Here is a 20584-nt window from a genome sequence, read left to right as displayed (position 1 = left end):
CTTTACCAAGAATCTACAGAGGACTTTTAAACTAGACCCATTTTATGGCACGCACTAACAGCACTATAACTATAGAGAAACTCAATCCATTTCTTTGCACGCAGAAGCTTTACAATTCCACATGACAGATCACACAGATCTACGTGGCAGAGCAGCGTGAGCGAGCCGTAACCCCGAGAATATTAGTTAGTTTTATAGGATAACACAAAATAGCAATGGTACTACTACATGAGAAAAGGTAGCTATTGTTCCTATACTACATCACATGATACTTGGTGCTTAACCATGCCTTGTAGTGATTCTGCTCCAGTACTGCTGAAGTAGTATTGGTTGGTACAACGTACTAAAATCAACTGCATGTAGGCTTTGCATCTCCTTCAGAGTTCATGGAAACAGTCAAGTTGCTATCTTTACCTCTTCAGCCTCTTCAGAGTTGTTGAGCTTCTCTCTTCTGAGCTTGTCAAGTGCATGCAACAGAGATGAGCTGAGAATTGCTTGCAGTTTGGACTGGTCAATTGTATTCAAATCCGCAACATCTAATTCAAGTGAAATCTTTTCAGTATGCGTGGCGCTGTCAAGGGATGGATCTTGTTTTTTCATCTCTTCCGTCGTATTTGGGCTGTTTGGCTTGCTCATGTTTTCTTCAGATGGTTTCTCTTTATGCATCTTGATCGCAACAGAAGGATGTGGCAATGCGGTGGTATCATCCTCCTTTGCTACATCACCATCTATGGCAGCAGGTTTATTTAGGTCAATACTGAACTTGTTTTCATCATGTTCATCATTGCTATGTTTTTCTCCCTCTAAGCCTTTAGCTTCAAGCTCTTTTCCAGAACTACCAGCATTGTTAACTTCTCCAAAGGAAGGGCGAACAAGCTTTCTTCTCTTCACTTGCCCACTAATTTCCTTTCCAAGATTTGCATCCAAGTTCCTTGTTTCGCTGCGTCTCTTAAAGTTCATGAATGGAAGCCCTTCAATTTCTTCTTCAATTAAGCCGCTTTGCTGGTTCAACTCAGCAAGAGGATAGGGTGTATCCATTACTTGCTCACTGACCAACTGTTCACAAACATCATTGGTGATTATTTTATCCTGGTTACCCCAATGTTCTGCTCTCTGAGAAAGTGAGAGAACCAACTTGTTGAGCGAAGGACCAGGAATTTCTTGATGCAGTGGTGGTGGGATCCGTGATAAGCGAGAAAACACACTGCTTTGTGCATGCTGACCAACAGCTATTGTGTTGCTTTCAGATCTTATATCAGGATTTTTGTTTAGATGGTCTGGCATGTAGGCTCTATTGCTATTTCCAAGACCGGAAGACACCATATCAGTGTGATTAAAACTTTGTTTCTGTCGAGCATTCTCAGAGTCTTCTTCAGTGAAACATTCTTTCCGCTGATCAAATGCTGATTCAGCAATTGCAGGGTATACTGGAACATCTTGTTGGTTTAATATTGGAGGTGCTAAGACTTTTGCTTTGCTGAAGTGCTGATGCTCCGATTCATAAATATCTTCAAACTGGCATTGTTTGCAGTGGACATCATAATAATCTCTCCTGTTAGTAGCACTGCCTTGTTCATTTGGCAGAGGAAATTGAGGATATGGAGGGGCATAGTTTACATCTCCTGCAATTGCATCCTGAGGTCTATGTCCAGGAGGCGGCAAGCAACCGTATGCATAGCCCATAGATGGAGGATATGAGTGATTTGCAGAAAGCCCAAGTTCCTGAGTTGTGTCCCAAGCTACATGTCCAGAAGGCAAGTATCCAGGAAAAAGCATGTTATTGTTGTAAGGTAGTTCTGCTTGGTCGTGATGGCTGTTGTGGACAGGTGCAATTTGAACTCCAAAAGGATTAGTTCCCAGGGGCATTGACATATTGGGATGTGGTGCTTGGTGCATGCTTGTGGATGCACAGTAGCTTGCTTCAACTGTTGAAAATCTGGGGGTACTCGCAGGCATAAAAAGGCCTGGCTGATCAGCAGGAAAATGAGGAATATTTGGACTCAAGCTCTTTCTTTCTTGTGTCCCTTTCCTAAAGGGATCATTTTCTAAATTAGCACTCTTTGAATGGTTGTGAATAGGATGTTCAACCCTCTTCTCATCAAATAACTGATATAAGCGGACAACCTGCAAGTATCAATCAAGATTGCATAAGTATAGCCTATCATCAGGCTCATGGAAGTTCACCCATCAAGTTTTGTTAATTACAGCATACCTGTTGGTAGGAAAGGTCAAAGTAGAACTTCCATGGCATATAGTAGTTCTCTTTTATGGCAGGTGAAAACTCATCTTCGGTGAGTGGTCTGCACTTCCAAATAATTTTGAAGCAAACCTAGGGGAAAATGACAGCTCAAAACTGAATGAATAATTTTGAGCATAGTACTTATAACCAGTAAGTGGCTTCAAATACCAAAAAGACAAATGGAAGTATCCAAAGATCAACTCGTACATAAAGTTCCCCATTCTATTGTTTATCATGTCATTCTGTAAGCACCAATCCATCATAATGTGATAGTATATGCTTTAATGATTATCTAGTAGTAAATGCAGTTTATCAACAGAAAATGTCCACACTTACAATTGTATACACAGAAAAAAAAGAAGTGAAGTAACCATCTAAATTATGAGGACTTTTAAACTTTAACCATTTTATGGCACACACTAACAGCACTATAACCATAGAGAAACTCAATCCATTTCTTTGCATGCCGTAGCTTACGATTCCACATGACAGATCACCTAGAACACTAAAAGGCCAAGAACAAATGGTTGCATTTGGGGTATCAATTATCATAAAATTTAGTGATAAAGCAGCGACATACTAGGCATTATATGTTCTGGAAAGATTAAATTGACAAGGTCCATGTTGTTAAAAGATATCCAAATAATCACTTGTCAGGCTTTCTAAGCCAAAGGGTAGCCGATCATCAACAGACCGTAGCATGATTAATTGATCAAGACGCATATATTAGCTACAGTTTACCTGTGCAGGATATGAGCATCCAATCGACGAAAAGGCAGATCTGATAATATTGAATCCACCATCAGAGGTAGCCTCAAACACCCCATAGAGTTTGCGTTCAGTATGATCAAACAGAAACAAAGGCATTCCTTGTCTGATATTCCGCACAAAAGGTTGGTACTCTATGGGAAGTCCAAAGATGTTGGAACGGAAGCACAGCTCCCTTGTGGCGGTGTTGGACATGAAGATGGCACCTGCCATTGAAGCATCCTCTCTAAAGGAGCGTTTGACTAGCTCCTGCCTCATTCAGACCTTGAACATATGCACAGGAGAAATAATTAGAAAGAAATAAATTGTGACTGGTTAGTAGTTACATGGATAGAATCATGTATGTCAGTTCATGGCAAACAATTCATACATTAGAGTACAGAGTTATTGAGTTGGTTATCACACACAATGTTTGCAAGCAAGTTCTGAAAGTGAAGGTAGAGTTCAGTTAAGAACCCATGACGAAAGAAGGGGAGAAAGAAAGAAAATAAAAACCGGATAAAGAGCGAGAAAGGTGGAACAAGGGAGTCAAACAGGATGACCAAACAGTGACTTGTAAGAAAAAAACTCACATGCATCGAATGGATGAACCAGTTAAATTACCCCCAATAACGTCAAAAGATAGAAATTTTTTTACTAGACTAGAGTTCTCTGATGCAGTATAAGAGAAATTATCGCAGGCAGTACAAACAACAGAAAAAACCCTGATGAATAGGAGATTAAGGGAGATGTTGCAATCAAGTCGGTTAGCCTCATGAGCAGAACATAAGTTGGAAAGGAACAACCAGAGAAGATTAGTTAGGCAAACCATCAAGAGTATTGAACCGTACAAAACATCTATCAACAGATTTAATACCGTACTCCATTAGCCAAAAAAAAAACATCAGAGTATCGAACCGTACGAATCATCTAGGAACAGATTTAATACCGTACTCCATTAGCCAAAAAAAAAAGAAACAGATTTATTAGGAGTACCAGCGAGAGCGACGCGATGAACAGCAGGATAAAGCGAAGTAGCAGCAATAACAGTAGGGGATTAAAAGATACCGCAACGAGAAATACCAAAAGGGAGCGGAGGAAGAAGACGACCGGGAGAGTTGATGGCGATGGAGGAGGCGGCGGCGGCGCGTCGACGAGCAACAGGAAAAGAAATCTTTTTTTTTTTTGGGGGGGGGGGGGGGGGGGGGGTCTTGCCGATTGATCTCCTCCTCCCTGGGAAAGCGAAGTGGTGATGATGATGGATACTTCTTCTAGGAGGATCTAGGATGAGTGGGGACGCGACTCGAGCGAAGCGCACGCGCGCGGGTTTGATGTTGATGACGCGCCTCCTCTTCCGCCCGCTTCGGATTCGATTCGATTTTATTTTCCGAGTTCGTATTGGTGAAGGATATCTCTCATCTGTCACGCATATCCCTTTGTTGGATTGAATTATATCTGCAAAAAGAATAATTCGTTTGAAATATACTACTACTTAGTACTTTCGTAGTTGGAACCAATATTTTTTCTGTTAAACCATTATTAGTAGGCGTCTCACATTTCAATTTCTCCTAACTGACCCCAAACTCTCTTTGTATGAGATTTTCCTCTCCCTTTTTTTTTCTCAACATGAATGTGAACGTGTGTACATGGGGCAATTTCTTTTTTTTTTCGAACGAAGTGCATGAGAATTGTTAAGGCTAATATTTCGTTCACTTTTATAATTATTATTAGTACAGATTAGGCATGTGTTTGTGCCATTTTGGAGAAAATACTAACATGATGAAGGCTTGAAAAGAAAAGAGATACTACCAACTTTGTGATTAAAAAGAAGATCATGCATGTGATGTGAGCATGAAGATGATGAAGGCGAAGAAAACGCACCATACCGGCCGTGTGAAGCGCCCACGACCATACTAGTCCACAACTCTCTCTACTTTCTATCCACTCAACAACTACTCCTACTATTCATCTACTACTGTACTTGTTATTATTATCTTTTTTTGCTTCAGTTTTGGTATTGAGGTGCGTTCTGTTCTGCCACGTTACATTGTCGCCGGATTGACGCTTCAAAACAAGCCGCGTGGTCTCAATAGCTTGACTTTGACTAACAACAAGTGACCGTACGTGTGTGTAGATGTTACTCTAAGTGCAGGTTGTAGTACTTAGATATGTTCAATCCGATCCTAGATTGCTATATTTTGGGATTGAGGGAGTACTAAAATATTACCTCTCCATCCTAAAATGTAACAACTTTTAGATTCAGAATTTGTCCCAAAATATAACAACTTCTCCCCCAACATTTTCTTCTCAACTAATCGCAAACATTGTGTGCGCGCATAACTGAGGCCCTATTTAGTTTCAGGGGTGAAAAATTTTGGCGTGTCACATCGGATATACGGACAAACATTTGAAGTATTAAATATAGACTAATAACAAAACAAATTACGAATTCTGCTTGTAAACCGCGAGACGAATTTATTAAGACTAATTAATCCGTCATTAGCAAATGTTTAATGTAGCACCACATTGTCAAATCATAGAGCAATTAGGCTTAAAAGATTCGTCTTGCAATTTACATGCAATCTGTGTAATTAGTTTTTTTGTCTATATTTAATACTTTATGCATGTGTCCAAATATTCAATGTGACATGGTGAAAAGTTTTTGCGTGGGAACTAAACAAGGTCTGAATCTCCACTTCATATTTGTAAAATGACCCTTGTAATTCTTTTAAAGAAGGATGATTGTATCAAACAAATAATTACCTGTCTTTATTTTAGTCGATGAGAAAAACAAAATAAGTCAAATTTTTAATGTGTTTAAATATTTATATTACCATATTTGGGAAAGACAAACACAATACTTCAAATAAGAACATGGAATATGTTGTGATCATAGGCTTTCTTGAAATCTATTATTAGGATAGTAGGGGAGAAGTTGTTGTATTTTGGGACAAATTGTAAAGACTAAATGTTATAATATTTATGACAAACGGAGTAATTAATACTGGCTATTATAGGTTCCACCTAAAAAATGTTATTAAGGGCAAGTACTATAATAGATATGATTGCTACCTCTAAAATTATTTATAGCATTCACCAATAAATTAAGATGTAAGATATACAATAGGTCACCCCTAATACACAAATATCAATGCCTTTAGTACTCTCACTTCTTTCTTGGAGTTTGTGTGGAGGCTACCTCTTGATTTAAGGGTGGTTCATCATCTCTCTCCTCACTTCTCTCCTCCACCTCATCACCTAATCCTATGTATCATTTTTAAGGGCAGCACATGAAGATTATAGCACTTGCCCTAATAGGTTCTATCAAATGTATATTTTTTACAGAGCAAACATAAGAAGTCATGGGCGCGCCTATTGGCGTGTCAATTTTCTAGTGGTACCAGAAGTTGGCGCCAAAACCAAGAGTACCTTGTCGGCAGCCGGCTACTTTGCTGGCGTGTGCTGCAGCAATGCCGCTAACTTGGGGTTGTTTGGTTGGTTGTCAAACTTTGCCACGCCATACTTTAGATATGTCACAATTTCTTAGGTATGTGTTTGTTTCGCTATCATAATTGTGTAGTGTCATACTTTCTTAGCTTTGGGACCCACATGTCATATTTTCAAATTTAGAGCTAAGCATGTCGCACTTGTGCCACCATGCTTCAACTAGGCTAAACTTAATTATGGCAAGGTTAGACATCAACTAAACATGAAGATACATCTGAATGCAACGTTCATCTGAAATGTCCGAACCAGCTTATTAATCTACACCTTACAACGCCGTTAATTTTTCATAGGATAGTTGATTATTTATCTTATAAAATATTTATTAAAAAATTTATTTTATTGTTATATGTATTATCATTAAAGAAATTTTATGTATAACTTGCTCATATGGGTAAGGTATGTGTTCATGGGATTGAGCGTACGCGCGTTGTGAATGTCTATGTTTGTCCTGTGTTTTCAAACAAAATATTTACACCAGTATTTTAAATAAAGACGAATGATCAAAGTTATTCCGAAAGTAACATTGTTATGTATTAAAAATGGGGATAACGCAATATATATATCTTGTGCTTTGGTCGTAAATTTGTAATGCCAAAATTCATACAAGAAGCACCATTCCAGGTCCAATGCAATGTATGTGCCTCAGTTGTACATGTGATGCTCCAATTAATTACGAGTCGACGTCGCCGTGGTGCTCTGCTCAAAGAACGCCTCCGCTCGCTTTGACGAGCGTGCTATCGCGGCGGCGTCCAAGCTTCACCTTCAGCCTCCTCTCGCCGTCGCCGGCGCCGGCACGGCGGTGGACGACGTCGGCGATGCGCTCGTCGTGGAGGCCGACGCTGAGCAGCAGGGGAGCCTGGAGGTAGCCGCGCGGGACGTCGACCATGTCTTGCATCCGGAACACGCGCTCCACGGCGTTGCGCTCGACGTCGTAGACGAACACCTTGTGCCCTCCCGTGGCGAGCAGGATCTTGCTGCCGCCTCCCGCGCTGCACAGCGGCACGATCACGCGCTCACCGGCGAGCTCCTCGCTCACCTGCTCCGGCAGGCTCTGCAGGTTGATGGAGCACCGCACCGACCACGACGGCGACGGCGACGACGACCGGCCGCTCCACGTGAAGAGCCCGTAGACGCGGCCGAAGAGGCGGTTGTCGTAGACGGCGCACAGCGAGCCGTCGAGGTCGGCGAGGTGGCAGATGCGGGATGACAGCCGCGGTGGCACGTACACCCACCCGAACTGCTCGGCGCCCATGGAGAAGGACAGGACGCGGTGGATCGGCTCCTCGCCGGGGCCGTCCGGCCGGAGCAGCCAGTAGAGGTAGCCGTCGACGAACACCGGCGGCAGCGCCGGGAGGAGGTTGGCCGCGCACGGCGGCACTCGCCCGACGCCGCGGCGCCACCCGCCGGCGCCCTGGGTGTACACCTCGCAGCTGTACTCCCCGCCGTCGCGTCTCTTGAAGAGCCTCACCACCTTGTGCTCCCCGGTCGCCGTGTCGTAGCCGAGCCCGGTGGTGGAGAGCTCGATCCATGGCGCCGGCGCCGGGGGATAAGACGTGGGGTTCATGGTGGGCAACGTCAGCGTCGAGTCTAAGTTCGCCGCCGCGGCCGGCTGGCATGGCGGCAGCGCGACGTGGTCGCCGGTGGAGAGGTTGAAGAGATAGTACTCCGACCTGTACGTGTCGAAGATGAGCGTGAGGCCTCTGCACGGCGTCGGCGACAGCACGGCGTGGGCGGCGGTGATGCCGGCGACGGTGAGGAGCTCGCGGGCGGCGGCCGGTGGCGGCGGCGCCTCGCAGTCTCCGTCGCGGAGCGAGCAGGCGTAGAAGGAGGTGGCGCGCCCTCCTGCGAAGGCGGCGCCCGGCGCGAAGAAGAGCAGCTCGGGGTGGCGGTGGCGCGCCGCCGCGGCTCTGGCGCGGTGCGCGAGGATGAAGTGGTCGGATGGGAGCGCGGCGTTCCACTGCCGGCAGACGGCACGGAAGCGGACGGCGGCGGCGATGGGGAGGCGCGTGAGGATCTCGTCGACGAGCAGCTCGCCGCGCGGCGGCCGCCGCTCGCCGTTCGACTCCGACGACCGCCGTAATCTTTTGTGCAGTGGCGGAGAAGACTCCATCGTTGGCGTGCACACCGGCTGGTTTGATTGATGAAAGTAGTTTCGCGATACATAGAGAAAGAGGAGAGATCGAGGGCTAACCGATTCGGATTTTGAAAACTGCCCCACCTTGTCCGATTCGGAACAGTACTGGAACAAATTTAATTCGACTCCACTTGTCAATCGGCTCAGAGCCTAGTACACTGGAGTAAGTATGGAGTACTACCTCCGTTCAAAAAAAAAAACAAACCCTGGTTTCTGTGTCCAATGACCGTCCGTCTTATTTAAAAAAATTATGAAAAAAATTAAAAAGACAAGTCACGCATAAAATATTAATCATGTCTTATCATCTAACAACAATAAAAACACGAAGTATAAAAAAATTTCATATAAGACGGACAGTTAAAGTTAGACACAGAATCCCAGGGTTTGCCTTTTTTAAGACGGAGGGAGTACACGAGGAATAGGGATTAGGGAATGGATTTTAAACTCTTAATGGGAGATCCCTTCATTTCTGTCTAAAAGGTTATAGAAAATAAAAAAGATGAATTAATATGTGATAAATGCCGGTTGAAATTCAATCCTTATAAGTTGCAAAAATAAAAATAAAATAGAAAATGCTAGATATTTAACGTATATTTATAGTCAAATTTTTAATTAGATTTTAACTTGTGTATTTGTGAGGAAACCCGCAGAAGATTAGTATGTTGGTTAGAGATTTTTGAGTGGGATTTTCAGTGCAGCTGATGCTGGAATATGGAGTAGTTTTATGTTTGTTCTCAGCTGCAGAATGGCTGAAAAACCTTAAATTGTCAGGGACTACAATACAATATGTGAAATCATTGTCATGATTAATATTTGTGATGAATAATTGACTGTGTAAATGATTTTATCAAAGAATTGGTTTGAGAGTATGTGTGGATGTTGGTGTGAGTGCGTGTGACTAATGTGGGTCAGGTTGTGATATCTGTGCTCAGAAACGTTGTTTTGTCTGATTGTGTGCAGGTGACTTGAGGTCAGCCTTGGTCAATGGTGAGGACCGGGACTATGTTCAGGGAGGAACAGAGGTCTAGTGCGATCGGGATACAAGGTGACTAGAGTTAAGATTCTTGGAGGTCAACTTTGGTCAATGGTGGGGATCAGGACTAAACTCAGGGAGGAGTTGAGGTCCAGATGGTCAAGAATACCGGGTGACGAATTTGGATACAAGATGGCACACGGTGGATGGACACCCTGTGGGTGAGATCTTCGCAACGGGCTTCACGAGGTATGCGTGTAAGAGTCGGTGTTCGCGAAGGAGATTGGAAGAAATTGGATTAGAGTACATGGTGCTACAGTGCTTCGGGTTACTGTAGTATGCATATGTGTTTGCGTACTGTGGCGAGCAGTAGCAGCATATATGTGTGTGGTGCATATGCATGTTGTTGCATGCATGTGTGTGCTGCTTGGTTGAAGAAGCAGCAGCAGGCAGCTCGGCCTGAGAGGAAGCAGCAGGAGCGAGCTAGCCTGGGATTTGCGCAGGAGACCGAGACCGAGTGCCATACGGAGATGGTGTTGTGTTGACGTCGGATTGGTTTCCTGCGGCTGTAATTTGAGAGAATTACAATTTGGGATTGTAATTTGATTTGGTAATTAAGGATAGAGTCCTAGTGAAACTAGGAGTTGTACTCCTACTTTGAGTAGGAGGATTTTCGGTATAAATAGAGGGGAGGGTGTGTCCTCCCGGTATCGGTTTTAGGAAGCCGAGTTTGAGAGATTAGATAGGGTTTCGTGAGAAACTTGTAAGGGGTGCTTCGGCTGCACCTTGTGAATAATACTTGAGCAAATAAGATCATATTCAATCATCAAGGCATCGACGATCTAAGGTATCGGTTTCACGTTTATGTTTGGTTTTGGCATTAACTTGTGATTGTTCGTTTGGCTACTATTTTGTTCAAGTTAATCCATCCAAAACCTTTCTAATACTTCATAGATCAGATCTGAAAAGTTTCGTTGGTTCTTGTTAGATTTGAATTTGCTTAAGTTTTGGGTTTAGTTCAGATTTGCTGAAATTTCGAGACAGCTGGCTTTCGAGGGTGTTTTCTCTTAAACCGTTTATTAGTTTGCGAATCCCTCCGGTTGAATTGTTCCTTGGTTTGTCTAGTTATTCTGTCAAGTTTTTGACTCGATCCAACGGTTGGTTTAAGAGAAATCGTGTTTTTACCGAAACGTTGTCGTGCTGTTTTCAGGCTAACGGTCCGACCGCTAGAGGACCTGCGGTCAGACCGGTTAGAGTTCGGTCAGACCGGTCCTAGTAGGTCGGATAGACCGCCAAACATGTGTTCTATTGGCTTTTGAGGTTGGGGTGTGTTTTGATCTATTAAGATTCGATTATTTGACTTCCGCTAACGTAATCTATCATTCACCCCTCTCTGGTAGGCTTGGTTACTTGTTCGATCCTACACAATGGGTGTATTTTCTATGGTTTTGCGTACCTTGAAAACCGGTAAAAACAGGTATTCTTGACAAAAAAAATATTGGTTACAGTGACTAAATAGTTTTCATGTTAGTATGGATTGATGACAAATTCAGATTGCTCTTAATTAACTCCATGCTAAACTAGGCAGAAATACGCATGGCGTTCTGAATTGTGATGAGTGATCACTGTAACTGAATCTCCTGAACCATTCAACGGAAATGAAAGATTGACAAAGCGATTGCAACAAAAACATGACAGTAGTAGTAAGACGTGTATCGAACAAAGCGATTTCAGCAGAGGTAGACAAACAAGAAGCACGTAGTAACAGTCGTCAAGTGCACCTCGATCGATGGATGAACTAATGAGTCTCTCTATATCTCTCTCAGCTAATAAAACTAACTCTTGCAATCCTATATACAATTACAATCGACCTCAATCCGAGTCTCTGTCGGCTGAAGTAACTCGTCAATGCGACGACCACAGCGGGAGTGTAATCAACAAACGAGGGGAAACTGAAATTGCAGAGGATAACGCCTGAGGGAATACGGAAGACAAGACAATGGAAACGGCGGCAACGCCTCCCTTCCACCATCTCGTACCTGTGTATCTGGTAAGTGACGCCGCTGCTGTGGCGGCGGTGGTACACGTCCTCCACGCTGTAGAAGCCATAGAAGACGTCCATGCCGATCCGCATCGCCAAGAACTGGTGCCACCTCGGCCTCTGCAGCATCACGGCGCCCTCCACGATGCAATCCTCCTCGCATCTACGTGGTGGTAATCCGTCGGAATCCGCACGGCGAATCCGCGGCGGTTCTGCCACTCGGGGCACCCGCACGGGTTCACCTCGGCGCAGCCCCTGCACAGCACCGCTCCGCAGCAGGTCATGACCATGTCAATGTCAGCTCGCTCCTCCCCGCCGTCACAGCTCGAGCACCGGGGCGGCGGCGTCGCTGCTGGTGGCGGCGGCTCGTCCCATCTGTCCAGGACCAGGATGTCGGGAAGGTGCAGAGGAGCGGCTCCACACAACGCCCGGGACCGGGACTGCTCTGTTCTGTCTCTGTTCCTGGAACCTGCGCCTGCGCCGGGAAGTGCCGCCCTCCGCCGCCGTCCGCTCTGCTCCTCGCACAAATACACAATGCAATGCAATTCAATGAGCACCAAATTAGATGAAACTGATCGAACGAGTTGGTGTTCTTGATCACGATGAAATAGCATATTATATTTCACAGCTCAGAATTCAGAAACACAATGCAATAGAGCAGCAGCAATCGCATCTCAATTAAACAGCTATTAATTCTCGCGAGCCTTTCTTACCGAGACGACGATGGCCGAGGAGGTCGGCGGAGGAGTGCCGCCGGTGTGCAGGCCAAGAATCTGCCCCCGCGGCCTGGCCTGACTCGAGGAAGATGCGCCAGGTACGACCATCTCCTTCGCGGCCGTCGGGGACAGCAAGCGCCCGGTAGCCGCCGGCGACGGTCCCCAAGAATCCGCGCAGAGAACTCGCCACGTACTCGCCCAAGGCGTCGACGGCGTAGCCGCTGGGTCGCACAAGAGACCCGTCGTCGGCCACCGTACGGAGCAAAGCCGGCCAAGAACCTCTCGCCCTCTTCGTCAGAACGACGTAGGGGCCAGCGGGTAACGAGAGAGCGCGGCCTGCGGCGTCCTCGTCCTGGCCACGGGAGGAGGTGGTGGTGGTGCAGACGACGGCGCGCCAGGAGATCCCTCTCGCCTCGCCGCCCGGAATCGACCCAAGAACAGCATCCCGGCGCACGGGCACTGCAAACGCATCACCCTCGAGGCCGGCGATAACGAAGCCGTTCGGCCGGGTATCGTCCAGCGCAATGGAGGTGGAGACAGCAAGAAGCGCCGGGAGCTGCGCCTGGATCACATCCGCAAAGAAAAACCATGCGACGGGCCGCGAATCCTGGAAGAAGAAGAGGAGGAGGAGGAGAGGATCAGCCGATCAGGCCATGGAAGCTAAGAACCGAAAATTTCAAGAAGTCATCAAGAACTGAAAAAAGAAATTACAACCGGCCGAATATCTCTGAAATGGCATGCCTCTCCCGCGGCGGGGATGGAACCGGAGCACGGGGCAGCGGAGAGCGGAGGAGCGGAAGAGCGCGATGTGTCGGCTGGTGGTGGGAATCCCTCGTCGTCGGCGTCCATGGCTGAAGCAGAGAGCCGTGGGGTTGGGAGGTGGGGAGAAGCGGGACGAAGAGAAGAGGCAAGGTTGTTGGACTTGTGGGACCTTGTCTTTATTATGGGCTCGTGGCTTCTTCTGTTGGGCCTTGGGCCTACCTAAAGGCCCAGTACTGAAGTATCTCCTCTATGTCGGCCCGCAAAAACTTTCTCCTCTCTCCTTGAAAATGGAAACGTCCACTGTACGTCCCTCAACTGTTGAACAAGTTTCTTTTGTTTTGCATCCCTTAAACCGCAAAACATAGTATGAAGTGTTCCCCAACTTTTAAAACTAGCGCAAATCAAGTCAATCAGAAATATTAAGGGTGGTTTTTGGCTGACATGGCCCTTAGGTGATGCTACAAGCAAAAATATAATAATAAAAGAAAGAATGAAAACATAAAAGAGCGTTGGTGGTTGTTTAAGGAGATAAATCAAAGGGCCATAGAAGGACCGAACGCACATACAGAGAATAATGGAAATTATACGGGTCCGAAAATGCATGTTTACTTACGTTTTAATACCTAGCATCCAAGAAAACCATGACATAACATATGTGTTTAATCAAAGTAGTATCAAGCAAATCATCATGCACATTCATGAAGATATAAAAGTACAATAAAACTGGCACGTTCAACATTATGGGATCCACGATAGATTAGTAATCCTATCTTCTACTCCCTCCGTTTTACAATGTAAGTCATTCTAGCATTTCCCACATTTATATTGATGTTAATGAATCTAAACATATATATCTATCTAGATTCATTAACATTATTATGAATATGGGAAATACTAAAATGACTTACATTGTGAAACGGATAAAGTACGTTACAAAATTGTGAAGGAAAAAAAAATGGTCCTTGCACCTCCAAGGGAAAAGAGAGGAGGGATATGGAGGCATTTTGCTGACTAGTATAGAGTTAGTTTTAAGTTACTGATATCTGAACCATATCAGTAGATCTTTTCCTCCGTTTTCATACCCAGTGGCTCCAGCTGATGATGCGCTCAGAGGCTCCGATGACCGCCGTAATCTTTTGTTCTGTGGCGCCGTGGCGGGGAGGATGCCATCGTATCGTATCGTGCACGATTTTTTGATTTTGTTCGCACATTATATGGGCGGGTGAGTCGGCGACGGCTAGTCCGAATCGGAAGGGTTAGTGCATGCATGGCACGACCAAAATCATATTCATCTTATCTGACACGATCGGCCATGGCGGATTCCGAAGCGTTAACGCCGCCGCGGCCGGGGAAGAGGCCTCGGCACGCCGATCCGGTGATGTTGCCGGACGACGTGGTCGTCGACCACATCCTCGCGCGCGTCCCGGCGGCGGCTGTCGTCCGCCTCCGCGCCGTCTGCCGCGCGTGGCGCGCCGCGCTCACCTCCGACCACTTCGTCCGCGCGCACCGCGCTCTCAGGGCCGCCGCCGCCGGCGACGGCCAGCCGGAGATCGTCTTCTTCGCGCCGGCGGCCGGGGGCTCCGGCGCCGGCACCGCCTTCTACACCTGCAAGCTAGCGTCGTCGGACGGATCTGGGTTGGCGGAGGCGCGCGAGCTCGTCACCGTGGGCAACCTTCCCGCCGACGACCTCGTCGTCCTCACCAAGCCGTGCCACGGGCTGACGCTCCTGTTCCAGGCCGGCTCGTCGGAGTATTACGTCTGCAACCTGTCCACCGGCGAGCACGTCGCCCTGCCGCCGTGCGCGCCGGCAGCCAAGCCTGATCCGTACGGCAGCGCCTACGTACGCTCGAGCACGGGGCTCGGCTTCGACACGGCGGCCGGCGAGCACAAGGTCGTTAGGCTCTACGAGGAGGAGGAGAGAGGGCAGCAGCGCTGCGAGATGTACAGCCTGGTGTCCGGCCGCGGCGGCGGCGGATGGCGGCCGTCGGCCGGACGGGTGCCGCCGGGCGTGACCAAGTGCCTCGAAGGCCGGCCGCCGGTGTTCCTGGACGGCTGCTTCTACTGGCACATGGACACCGGCCGCCTCGGCGTCGTCGAAGCCGGCATCCTCCTCCGCTCGCCGGAGCGCGCCATCCTGTCGCTCTCCGTCGCGACGGAGCAGTTCGGGTGGATCCGTACACCGGCACAGCTGGCGCGCGAGGTGCGCCACCTCGCCGAACTAGACGGCTCCCTGTGCGCGGTGGTGGACCTCCGCCTCGTCGCGGAGGAGTACGAGCTGTGGACATGGAGCTCGCCGTCGTGGTCGCGGCGCTGCCGCATCAGCTTGGCGAGCCTGGAGCGGCCGATGAGGGGGGAGCTAGGGCTGGGGGGGCTCCGCCTCCTCCCGCTGTGCACGTCGCCGGCCGACGGGAGGATCCTGCTGGCGACGAGCCGGCACAAGGTGTACGCGTACGACGCCGGCAGCAACCGCGTGGACACGGTGCGGAGGATGCACGAGTTGGTGGACGTGCCCGCGGAGCCGGCTCTGATGCTCAACATCGCGCTGCACGAGGAAAGCGTCGCCGTCGTCGTCGGCGGCGGCGACGTGGGGCGGCGGCGGCGGCTGAAGATGGAGGTCGGGAAGAGCGGCGAGGTGGTGGGCAAGCGAGAGGGAAGACTTGAGCGGCACCCGTCGGATGTAAAGCCGGATGCTTTCGAGATGATGAAGAGGATGATCGGCCTTGCACAGATGATGTTTCATAATTAGTCGTAAATCACGCCTGTTTTAAGTTAACAGGCCGGCCGAATAGGATGAACGCACGAGCACCCGAGATACGTTGAACGTGGACACCTTCTCAACTAGGCCGACATAGCGGCCCAACTTCCTGAATTCACAGGTTCTCTTCACAAATTTTATTGCATTCAGATTTAATAATGAGAGTAATCTGACGAATTAGGGATACGGCTTTTCAACATCTTTAGGGACCATCTAAGTTGCTGGTTTTTACATTTTTAGGTGCAACTATTCTGGTGAAATCTTAAGAAATACCTGATTCAAGCATGTTAAGTTGGCCAATAGCAATATAGCATCCAAGAAAACCATGATAGTAATGGGATATGTGTTTGATCAAAGTAGTATCAAGTAAATCATCATAGACATTCATCAAGATAAAAAAAAAGTACAATAAAACTGGCATGTTCAACATTATGGGATCCACAATAGTTTAGTAATCCTATCTTCTACGTTACAAAAATTGTGAAGAAAAAAAAATCTCCTTGCACCTACCTCCAAGGGAAAAGAGAGGAGGGACATGGAGCATTTTGCTGACTAGTATACAGTTAGTTTAAAGTTACTGATATCTGAACCATATCACTAAATCTTTTCCTCCGTTATCATACCCAGTGGTTCCAGCTGATGATCTGCTCAGAGGCATCACTTCCAATTCTTTGTTCAACTCATCTAACCGATCAAACAAGGGCCTTGCATCATGGACCTTTCTTCAATGACAGTACATTTGCTAGTTCAAATCTAAGCATTTTGATTTATCTGCAACGGTGGGATGCCAGGAATTTGAGGAATGGGGGACTTTTTCTTCTTTATTTTGTCGAACATCATAGCTTGCGTCATTAAAATAAGTCCTGCAATAGAGGCAGAGTTTTGAAGCACACATCTTGCAACCCTGCATGGGTCTACCACACCAGCATCAACAAGGTCTTCAAATTGGTCAGTCATTGCATTGTATCCAACACGCCATTCACTAGCAAGAAGCTTCTCTACAACAGCTGGACCATCTGCCCCAGCATTGCGAGCAATCGTCATAGCAGGGACGAGAAGTGCCTAGAAAAACATTGGTCATTGGACAGATTTCAGAATTAGGATGTTACGCGACTGATTTAATTATTTTTGCAAGAAAAAAAAATCTTCTGAGAATGTGTAAATACAGTGAACACCTTAAATTTAAATTGATGTGTCTTTGCACTTGTAAGTCACTAAAGGAATTGACATATTTTCCATATTGAGTATTTGATGCTTAGGTTTAAAATGTAGATTATTCTTCAAACCAAGAGTGTAATACAGCAGCAGCAGTGTAATGCAAATATGCAAAAGAAGAAGTGATGGCTGTCAGTGAATGGAGAAACAAACCTAGTGTGTAATACAGCAGCAGCATTGTAATGCAAATATGCAACAAAAAAAAAAAGGTGATGGTTGTCAGTGAATGGAGAAACAAACCTTCCCAACTATATTTACACCAATCTTCTCTTCAGAGTCATCTACAAGTTCCATGATACTGGGAATATACTTTGATAATTGAACATACGTCACACCACCACCAGGAGTTATGCCTTCGCTAATGGCTGCAAAGGTTGCATTTTTTGCATCCTCTGCTCTCAGTTTCCTATCCTCGAGTTCAGCTTCAGTAGCTGCACCAACCTGAAAAAAGTCCACTCTTATCAAATCCCCAGACACAAACTAACAGTTTTATACCACAACTAAAGTGATTTCTGCATTATGTATTTCTCTGAAAATATTTATGTATTTCTGCATTATGTCCTGAAAATCTTTTTGACACAAAGAAAGCTTTCTGGTAAAATTGTATACAGAAAGCACATATTCATTAAACAATTGGAATATAGGTTTGTTGACATAATGTGATAGCAACGCACCTTGATAGCTGCAATACCTCTTGAGAGTTTAGCGATACGAGCTGAAAACCTTTCTTTTAGATAGGCACTTGTTGTCTCCTCTAGATCTTTCTTAAGTTGCTGAATTCTGGCCTCAATTTCTGGTCTCATCGAAGGATGTGCAATGATAGTAGTAGTATCACTTGTTATAGTGATCTTCTGAGCCATACCTAGCTGATCAGAAGTAGCACCTTGAAGACACCAGCCAAGGTCACTAGCAAAGAAATCTGCACCTGTAAATTGAAGGAGAAACAAAAACTCAGAGACTAACAGAGCTAGACAGATAAGTTTAAAGCAATTCATGATGCACATGAAAGATGGTGAAAGCCAAATATGAAAATGCTGGTCTCGGCAACACAGTAGAGGGAAATAGCATAATCTCATCTGACAAGTGACAAATACTAAGGAACTGCTAAATATGTTTTAAAAGACTATTAGGATACAGCCTATATCCTGTAAGCATGTACTATAAGATAAAATTGTGTACTTTGATGTATGGAATAATTCTAACATTAAATTTCAAGGTACATAGTTCTAGTGTACTAATTCTTCACCTGTCATAATAGCAATATCTTGGAGAATAGCCTTCTTTTCATCTCCCAAACCAGGACATTTAACAACAGCAACATTTAGCAGTCCATTCAGTTTGTTAAGAACAAGAGTTGAATACACCGTATGCGAAACATCCTCAGCAATAATCAACAAAGGGACACTCAACTGTGTGGTCTTCTCTAGCAAAGGAAGTATCTCTTGGACATCATCCACCCGCTGATCAGTTAAAAGTACCCTAGCATTTTCAAATTCAACAATTGCTTTGTCTTGATTTGTGATGAAATGTGGAGAGATATAACCTTTGTCTATCTGCAACGACCAGACAGAGAATCATGAACCATAGTACTATATATTTACACCAGCTACTTTCTGCACTAAATTTTGATTAGTGGTTCAATGGAATGATTTTGTTTGACACACCCTGAGACATAGCTGCATTTTGTTGCAAAAGGGAAGTTCTTTGCATACAGGTAGCATATTGTAGGGAGAAATTTCATATCCACATAAACATACCTTCATTCCTTCTTGCACCTCAACTGAAGTATATATTGAAGATGAGGACTCAATTTTAATTATTCCATCAGGACCTATCTTCTCCAATGCATCAGCAATGAGATCGCCAACATATTCATCATTGCCAGCTGATATTGAAGCAACAGCTGAAAATGAAATTTAGAGATTTACAACATTTTATAATCTGACCACATAATAATTTCGGTGCATTCACAGACAAATCATGATATGCTTCATACTATATCGACTATATGCTTTCTAAAATAAAAAGGAAAGGTTACTAGTCTAGTGGGTATGGTTTATTATTCCGTATTTCTGTGCTCGTGATGTATGCTTCCCAGGTGACAAAATTACCTTTTATGTCCTCCTTTGTACTTACAGGGATACATTTAGTCTTCAAGATCCCAATAAGTTCATGAACAGCTTTGTCAATACCCTTTCTCAGGGCAACTGGATTAGCACCAGTGGCAACTGCCAACAACCCAAGATTGATAATTTCTCTTGCCAAAATAATAGCAGTTGTTGTTCCATCGCCAACAGAACTATTCGTCTTGGATGCTATCTGGTTAACATGTTATCAGTAAAATAAACAGCAGTGTCGATATTGACCAATTTAAAGAATATGAAGACATTCGGCACCCAACCTCTTGAAGTAACATGGCACCTGCATGCTCAACAGCATTTGGGAGCTCTATAGCCTTGGCAATTGTGATACCATCATTGATTACTTTAGGAACATCGTCTTGGTCAATAACAACATTCCTGCCTGCAGTAAATTTTTGAGCTCTCAACGTCCCGTAGCATTACAAGACAATTAAACAAGTAATCCAGGCTCATGAGAACCCAACAACATGAACAACAAACTAAACTGATGGATAAACCACCAAACCCAACATCTTTAGCAAGAAAAAAATGAAATCATTTTAGACTCCTGATGGCTCATTTTCTGTGCATTCGCTAGATTCATATCTTACATCGAATCATCCATATAAGCAGTGAAATTGCAAGAAATTAGAGGTTGGACAGTAAGAATTGGTACTGAAGAGCACCAAAAAACAGTAGGCTGACCTTTGGGGCCTAGAGTGACCGCGACGGCGTCGGCGAGCTTGTCGATGCCGGCGGCGAGCCCACGGCGGCAGGCCTCACCGGAGGAGATCACCTTGACGTCCGCCCGCACCACAAAACGGCAGCGAGCCCTCGGCGGCGGCTTAGGCAGCGTGCACGGCCATTTGGGAAGCGGCTTGGCGGGGTAGGAGAAAGAAACGGTGGTCAAAGACATGGAGGCCCACGGGGAGCAGCGTGGGCGGCCGGTGGAGGAAGGAGCAGACCGACTCACCGCCGCCCGCCGCGCGGGGTTGTGAGCGGCGGAGCAGAGGCGGAGGCGGCGGCGCGGCGATGAGGGTTTTAGCACAGGTGGTTTATCCGCTTGCTCTTCCTCTTCTTCTTCCTCCTCGTGTCGCGTTGTCTCTCTCAAGAAATCAACATTTCTCCTTCTAAGTTATTCTAGCATTTTCCACAACATCAATATAAATATAAAAGATGCTGGAATGACTTACATTGTGAAATAGATGAAGTAGTAATATGTCCAAACTTAGTGTTTGAATTTGAAATATTACGTTTCGGAAAACATTCAAAAACATTAGCTCTGAATCCAAGATTTCGTCAAGTTGGGTATTTCTAGCCAACAAATTCATGAATCTACGGTTACATTGATAATATTTCGATGATTTATTTTATT

The 20584-nt window shown here is 45.8% G+C and overlaps 4 protein-coding genes across 4 annotated transcripts; 1 reads left to right on the top strand and 3 right to left on the bottom strand.

The window, feature by feature from the left end:
- Window positions 1–70: 70 nt before the first annotated feature.
- LOC127783505 (uncharacterized) lies at window positions 71–4399 on the bottom strand. Its single transcript, XM_052310691.1, has 4 exons — window positions 4070–4399; window positions 2981–3271; window positions 2213–2329; window positions 71–2124 (listed from the first exon to the last, which is right to left on the bottom strand). The coding sequence occupies exons 2-4, from the start codon at window positions 3263–3265 to the stop codon at window positions 397–399; spliced, it is 2130 nt and encodes a 709-aa protein (XP_052166651.1). The 5' UTR covers window positions 3266–3271; window positions 4070–4399; the 3' UTR covers window positions 71–396.
- A 2642-nt stretch (window positions 4400–7041) lies between these two features.
- Window positions 7042–8700, bottom strand: LOC127785256 (putative F-box protein At2g02030). The gene has a single exon (XM_052312690.1). It carries the CDS (start codon window positions 8601–8603, stop codon window positions 7194–7196), a length of 1410 nt encoding a protein of 469 aa, XP_052168650.1. The 5' UTR covers window positions 8604–8700; the 3' UTR covers window positions 7042–7193.
- A 5731-nt stretch (window positions 8701–14431) lies between these two features.
- On the top strand, window positions 14432–15953 carry LOC127784318 (uncharacterized). The gene has a single exon (XM_052311537.1). It carries the CDS (start codon window positions 14432–14434, stop codon window positions 15863–15865), a length of 1434 nt encoding a protein of 477 aa, XP_052167497.1. The 3' UTR covers window positions 15866–15953.
- Window positions 15954–16197: 244 nt separating this feature from the next.
- Window positions 16198–20325, bottom strand: LOC127784317 (ruBisCO large subunit-binding protein subunit alpha-like). The gene is made up of 8 exons (XM_052311536.1): window positions 19915–20325; window positions 19491–19612; window positions 19201–19408; window positions 18847–18992; window positions 18336–18642; window positions 17764–18014; window positions 17330–17530; window positions 16198–16936 (listed from the first exon to the last, which is right to left on the bottom strand). Exons 1-8 carry the CDS (start codon window positions 20123–20125, stop codon window positions 16628–16630), a joined length of 1755 nt encoding a protein of 584 aa, XP_052167496.1. The 5' UTR covers window positions 20126–20325; the 3' UTR covers window positions 16198–16627.
- Window positions 20326–20584: the final 259 nt, after the last annotated feature.

This window comes from Oryza glaberrima, chromosome 9 (assembly GCF_000147395.1).
Source record: "Oryza glaberrima chromosome 9, OglaRS2, whole genome shotgun sequence".
Taxonomy (NCBI): domain Eukaryota; kingdom Viridiplantae; phylum Streptophyta; class Magnoliopsida; order Poales; family Poaceae; genus Oryza; species Oryza glaberrima.
The sequence above is the reverse complement of the archived record's forward strand: the minus strand, read 5'-3'. Positions and strand labels throughout refer to the sequence as shown.

Coding starts and splice junctions, on each gene's coding strand:
- LOC127784318 (XM_052311537.1), top strand. CDS start 14,432: ATGGCGGATTCCGAAGCGTTAACGCCGCCGCGGCCGGGGAAGAGGCCT.
- LOC127785256 (XM_052312690.1), bottom strand. CDS start 8,603: ATGGAGTCTTCTCCGCCACTGCACAAAAGATTACGGCGGTCGTCGGAG.
- LOC127783505 (XM_052310691.1), bottom strand. CDS start 3,265: ATGAGGCAGGAGCTAGTCAAACGCTCCTTTAGAGAGGATGCTTCAATG. Junction 2,330..2,980: donor GATGCTCATATCCTGCACAG/GTAAACTGTAGC, acceptor ATTTTCCCCTAG/GTTTGCTTCAAAATTATTTG. Junction 2,125..2,212: donor TTGACCTTTCCTACCAACAG/GTATGCTGTAAT, acceptor TGATACTTGCAG/GTTGTCCGCTTATATCAGTT.
- LOC127784317 (XM_052311536.1), bottom strand. CDS start 20,125: ATGTCTTTGACCACCGTTTCTTTCTCCTACCCCGCCAAGCCGCTTCCC. Junction 18,993..19,200: donor TACAAAGGAGGACATAAAAG/GTAATTTTGTCA, acceptor TTTCATTTTCAG/CTGTTGCTTCAATATCAGCT. Junction 16,937..17,329: donor GTGTAAATATAGTTGGGAAG/GTTTGTTTCTCC, acceptor ATGTTTTTCTAG/GCACTTCTCGTCCCTGCTAT.